This window comes from Gymnoscopelus braueri, assembly GCF_963280865.1.
Source record: "Gymnoscopelus braueri genome assembly, chromosome: 18".
NCBI classification, from domain to species: Eukaryota; Metazoa; Chordata; class Actinopteri; order Myctophiformes; family Myctophidae; genus Gymnoscopelus; species Gymnoscopelus braueri.
Window position 1 is genome coordinate 33,688,803 of NC_137618.1, and position 6,251 is coordinate 33,695,053.

The 6,251-nt window shown below is 40.9% G+C and overlaps 1 protein-coding gene across 1 annotated transcript; it reads right to left on the minus strand.

Annotated features, from left to right (window-relative positions):
- Positions 1-1,815: 1,815 nt before the first annotated feature.
- Positions 1,816-4,184, minus strand: sp5a (Sp5 transcription factor a). The gene is made up of 2 exons (XM_080456800.1): positions 4,014-4,184; positions 1,816-3,614 (listed from the first exon to the last, which is right to left on the minus strand). Exons 1-2 carry the CDS (start codon positions 4,062-4,064, stop codon positions 2,523-2,525), a joined length of 1,143 nt encoding a protein of 380 aa, XP_080312926.1. The 5' UTR covers positions 4,065-4,184; the 3' UTR covers positions 1,816-2,522.
- Between the last annotated feature and the right edge of the window lie 2,067 nt (positions 4,185-6,251).

The following is a 6,251-nucleotide window of genomic DNA, read 5'->3' on the forward strand; positions in this document are numbered from 1 at the left end:
GCTTTTTGATACAAATCTTTTCTGGCCAACGACGTTAAAAATACAATAACAACATATTTCACCAAGGTCTGGAATACTGTATGAGATTTGCATATTCTGCATAAGAAAATAAGGCCACATGTAAATGCAATTGAATGCAAAATTAAAATTCCCCTGCATTCAGTAACAAATCGTGGTAAAAAGGAATTGTTAATGCGACATAGCCATTTATAATAGGGGGTGCTCTTGCGGTGGAAACTTGACCGTTACAAATCTAAATGAATATCAGCAGTGGTTTCAGACCTAGAGTAACTATGATTGATGACAGGATATCACTGGGGTCTTTGCCAGCCATGCTGTTTACTTATCAATAAGTAGCTCAATTATCTTTACATCTTCGTGCTGTGGAGTTATACTGTAGGTGTACATAGCCTGAAGATTACATCATTACTTTTTTTCTCCATTTATTTATTTATATATATATATATATATATATATATATATATATATATATATATATATATATATATATATATATATATCATTATTTTTGCCTATTAGGTCACCAGTTTCTCAGGTCCATCTGTGATGAATTCTCAGGTCCACCTGTGAATTTAAGCAGATGAAGTGAACAAGAAGTACTATAATCCTTCAACAGCACCCTTCAAAGCATCCTTTGAGCAAGGCACTTAACCTTCAGATATTAAAATAGAATTTCTAATTAATCAACTGTACAAGTGCAGGTGTGAGTGCTGTGTACAATCCTCCCTCCATTGGCTTTCCATTTACTCCCCCAGGCTGTTGCTGTAAATAAGACTAGGCTCTTAGCCCAATTATTTGGTTGGTTAAAATGTCTGGGAACTGCTATCAGCTGTCTCACAAGATGGTAAGTAACACATCAGACTGTTGTTTCACGCACATCTTCAATTTCACATGATGTCACATGAATCTATTGTTATTATTAACCATAAAAAGAAAACATGTTTCCATATAATTGTGACTGATCTACTATCTAAACCTGTGGCTGACATTGGAAATGCAGCCAGGGTAATAGTTCTATGGTATGTAAAGTTATGGTTCAAGTAAAAAAAAGAAAAGAAAAAAAGAACAATAGAATACGAGAGGTATTCCAGTTTTTTCTTTTGCACAATTTATCCAAATTTAGAGCATTCAGTTTGATCCTAGTCAATCAATCCTAGTCAATTCTAAAGGCAGTGAAATGAACACCATGCACTGATAATTACAAATTGTGCCAATGATTTCTTATACACCTTCAAAGGGAATATTAAGAAACAGCATTTCATTGAAGTTGTGCATACTGTATTTGTAGAACACAAAAATCTCTAAACTGTGAAAATGAACCAGTGCAATGAGCAGAATCTTAGTTTGATATAGTGTGTATGGAGATTTTACCCATTGAGTAACACAGTGGTTTGTGATTATTTTCATGTGCCTTGCTATACACCTGGAGCACAATCTCTGACCCGCTTGAGCTTCATATCAGCTTTGACTGGGTTGCGAAACATTATTTTTCCTATAGGACTTCCATGAAGACTTAACTTTTGGTGTGATAACATTTAAGCAGTGTAGCTCCCAATTTATTCAGGATACATCTCCCAACAGATAATTTCAAAGGCAACCCAATCCAATCACATCATCTCATTAGGTTATGATGGATACTTTAGCTTTAGTTTATTTAACACAATACAGCAACCCCAGTGGACTATTAACCACAATAAAGTTGATTTTACACTGGAGAAAAAACAATCCTCCCTATTTTGGATTAAAATTTGCATCAACTTCATGGTACAGCCATTTCTAATATTCTGAGTGAATTACTCCCTTAAAATCAACACACCTTCTGACATCTACCACTCTAAAACGTTGTCCCATTAATAATATCCCTTTGAAAAGAGAGAAAATAAAGAAAATGTAACACTGACAAAACTGAATAAACCCATGAGAGATTGTGTCTCTGACACATAACCAGTTTAACTCAGCATAAACATTAACTCTCTTGACCATGAAACATATCACTGGCTATACGATTTAATGAATTTATTCTGAAATGAGCTAAATGTTATATTCTTTATTCTCACACAGTATTTGGGTCATTTCACCAATAGCATATCTTTTCAAGAGCATGCTAAAAAAAACACCCCATAAGGAGCAACAATTGACACTTTCATTCAACAAAAGCTATTAAATATAATTTACAAGAAAGTTAAATCTTCCACCGAAGACAATGATCAAACACAAGTTGAAAACTTGTCCTCCTTGATGATATAGACAGTGAATTCGAACTCATGGGCTGAACGGGTTTTTTCCATGATCCCAAATTAACTTATGAGACTATATACAAAAATGTGCTGCACAGACCAACAATGTTAGAAACTATTTTCGGTAAAAGAAATCAACCAACAAAATATCCTAGTTATAATGTAGCTCACTTTGTACACTTTGTACTCACTCTGTACTAATATAGAACTGTATTATTGCACTATAGTGGATAGCTACTAATCTTCTGATTGACTCGGTGTGTGCTACAACATATTCCTGGTATCTTCCCGTTTGACATGATCAATAGTCTTGTTGTCGTGGCACTTGCTTTTTTTGTTCTGATGAGTTTTCACGTGTTTCGCCAAGTGGTCACTCCTCATGAACCTCTTACAGCAGTCCGGGCAGACAAAGCGCTTTTCCCCCGTGTGAGTTCTCAGATGTCTCTGGAGTTCATCCGACCGGGTGAAACTCTTGCCACAGAACAACCAGTTACACACGAACGGCCGCTCTCCAGAGTGCCACCTGAGATGGGCTTTGAGGTGCGACGTTTTGCCATAAACCTTCCCGCAGCCAGGTATGTGACAGATGTGCTGTTTCTTCTTCCCGGGCTCGTCGTTTGACGTGGAGGACTGGCAGTTGGGACACCTGCATCTCCGGCACCGCCGGGCCGTCGCGAGGGGCGACTTCGTGTGCAGCAGAGCGGCGATCTGAGTCTGATATTGCGCAAAGTCCGTATGTCCCAGAACCAAACCTCTCTGCAGCTGGAAACGATGAGGAGCGAGGGACGCGTGGTGGTTGACGTGACTCCCTTGCTGAAGGCTCCACCACGGAATATCCTCGCCAGGGTTCGGGGACAACTGTCTCTGCTGCGGATGATGCACAAGGCCAGAGGGTCCCGTAACGAAAGTTGGCATCGCAGCCGGAATAGCGGTCGGGGCTGCGTAAGCAACCGCCGGGACGTACGTGGGAGGGCAGGCTGTCTGCAGAGACTGCATGGAGCAAGGCAGCATCTTCACCGGGGAGAAGTCATAGGGATACGAGGGGTCCGCCGGAGGGGTGAGAGGGAGCTCGTGGTGGTGGGCGCTGAACGAGCCCTGGATGTGCGCGGAGAGCTGGGGCTTGGAGGATAGTCCGAAAGTGGAGTTGTTGGTGAGAGTTGTCTGGGGATTCCCCTCGTTACTCCACGGATGAAATAATCGCGAGGGCGAACATAGCGTCGGGTCATAAGGGACCTGGAGGAAGTCAGCGGGGCTCGATCCGTGGTGGTGATGATGTCCGATCCGGTTACAAGTGGCGGCCAGGAGAGCCAGTGGGGAGTGCTTGCAATTCTCCGGAGAAGAGTTTGGTGTTCGATCCTGAATAACCAGAACAAATACATTTCCATCACTATGAGCATCATTTTTGACTCTTCCTTGTTGGTTACAGTTACAAAACAAAACAAATTCTTTTTTTTAAATGTATTTTTTATATAAAACAGAGCAGACGTGTCTGACAGTTTCTTTCTCCATAGGCTGAGTGATAAACGCAACCCATCACCGTAAAGTTGTTATAATTCGAGTAATTGACAACAACGTTGACGTTGTTATAATATTTAGATTGTTGTAGCCTAGTAATTGCGCAATAACTTTCATAAATAGCACATAAAAGTAGGCTTTTTGTATGAATCCCAAAGCCCAAATGGAAATCAGATTAAAAAAAGCATTTTAAAGTTAAAAAGGAGAGTGATTGAACTAAACAAAAACTTTGAGACAAACCTGAAGAAATGCCTGGAGTGTTTCATTCCGCAGTACAGCAACTGCTGCCATTGTAAACGTCCTCCTCCCTCGTGTTGAAAACAAAATAAAAATAAACCGAGATAAATATGTATTATTCGCAGTAAATAAAAAAAAATAGTGTGCCAGTCTTCACTCCCAGTGCTTCCTCTCCTCGAGATATCCTTGGACTATCTGAAGAGTGAGGGATCACTTCTTAGAATTTGATAAGGACTTTGGTGGGCCGCCAGCCAGTCAGAAATAAGATTTATTACTTTGAAGTTTGCCGCTGCCCAATCATCAAAGAATAGCGGCTCTTTGAGAGGGGAAAGCAAATCCTTTGAATCCACAAAGCTCCTATGGTGTGTTTGTTGGTCTGGATAAAAGAGCTGATTATTAGGGGGGATGGGAAGGGAGGAGATAAAGGCGGGACAATTAATGAAGTAATCACTATGTGGGAAATGTATATACACAAATAATTGGATTTTCTTGATCAAAGACCCCCATGCCGCCTGGAGACCCCGGTATTGGATGCTGTAGTCATCTGATCCTCTTTTTGTAATTAAGGATTTGTAGCAGAACCCTATAGTGACAATGTCACATTGTTATCTCCAGAGATCTCTCAAGCACATTTCCTAGCTGTTTGATAGAGCAAAGCAGACCAAATCAAGTGACTCGACAGAAAGTTCTCATCTTGGAAGAATTTACGTTCCTCTTACATTTGTAATTTGTGTTACATTTTTGTTGTTCCTTTGAACCGCAACACTGCTTTAAACACTTAATTATTGCATTATCAAATGACTATTTTCTTTAAAGATGTCCATTTTTAATCACAATGATTTTCTTTGACACAGTTTTGTTTATCAACTAAATTCTTTATCAGACAAACTAAAAGGCAGACGAATAGCACATACAACCAACCAGTAGCCTATAGCTAGATGACTTAAATTGGTCTATGCTACTTTACAAGACACGTGGGAGAAATCTGAATGGACTCCATTGACCCAGATGTGAAATGTAACACTTGGGATACCTGATGTCTCTATTGTGTTTCCTTAAAAACAGTTAAAAAGGAGGTGAAAGTTCCATCCACAGGTTTAAAAGAAAAAAGTCAGGTACATTTGAGATCTCCATAGGCCTACTATATAAGTCCCACAAAGCATGCATGTTTTGCCGAATTAAACATCCATTTGGTGTTTATAGGCGTCCTATTTTGCACTTCCTTTCCCCAAAAATATTTTACAATACAAAGTATAACCGTAGCAGCCTAGTTCATAAAAGTCATAAGATAACTTCAGAACTTTTGTCAGGCAAGTCAACTTCATCTGTAGTGCTGTAAGTTATAGTTTTCTATATCAACGCTGTGATCTTTATCTGGCTTCCCTGCAGAAACAATCACTGTCCTCTCAACTACTTCGGAGCGGCAGATTTTGAATTAGATCTGTTCCTTTGAAGGGATTAATGTTCCCAGTCCTCTCCCACGGCTCTACACAGTCATGAGGGAAAGGGGGAGTCCTGCTGGGCTGTACGGGAGCCATGTTAAACTACAAAACACCAGGCAACAGGAGTGATCCAGCTGTAGTGGTGTCTGACATAAAACAGCCCCATATAGACTAACCTTGTTTGCAGGAAATGAATGGCAGGGGAGGCTGATGAGCTAGTTAAACAGGAACAAAATATATAGTTGTAAATAAGGGCAGGAGGAGCAAATGGTTAGTTCTGTCATTCAGGTCCTTAGTTAGCCACACCATCTGAAAGGAGTTCCCCCTCAACAGTGCATCTAAGGACTTGAAACATAAATGTTTTATTTGGCTGCAAAGAGAAGGCATATATACTATACCTGGTGAAAGGGTCACACTTTATGGTTGCATTTTCTGAGTGTCTATATTAGTGTTTCTCAACGGGGGCAGTATGCAGAGAAGTTTGGGGCGCTGGAAGCAATGTTTTTTAAAGGGGGCACTGAGGTGCTCTTGGGGGTGGGGGGGGGCACTAATCCTAACCATGATACAGACATGATACTGGCCATGAAACAGATATGATACTGAAATACTGACATGGTCAGCATCAGTATAATGTCACAGGGATGTCAGGCCCCGTCACAGCCCCATCACAGGGATGTCAGGCACTGTCACAGCCCCGTCACAGGGATGTCAGGCACTGTCACAGCCCCGTCACAGGGATGTCAGACCCTGTCACAGGGATATCAGGCCCTGTCACAGGGATGTCAGGCCCCGTCACAGG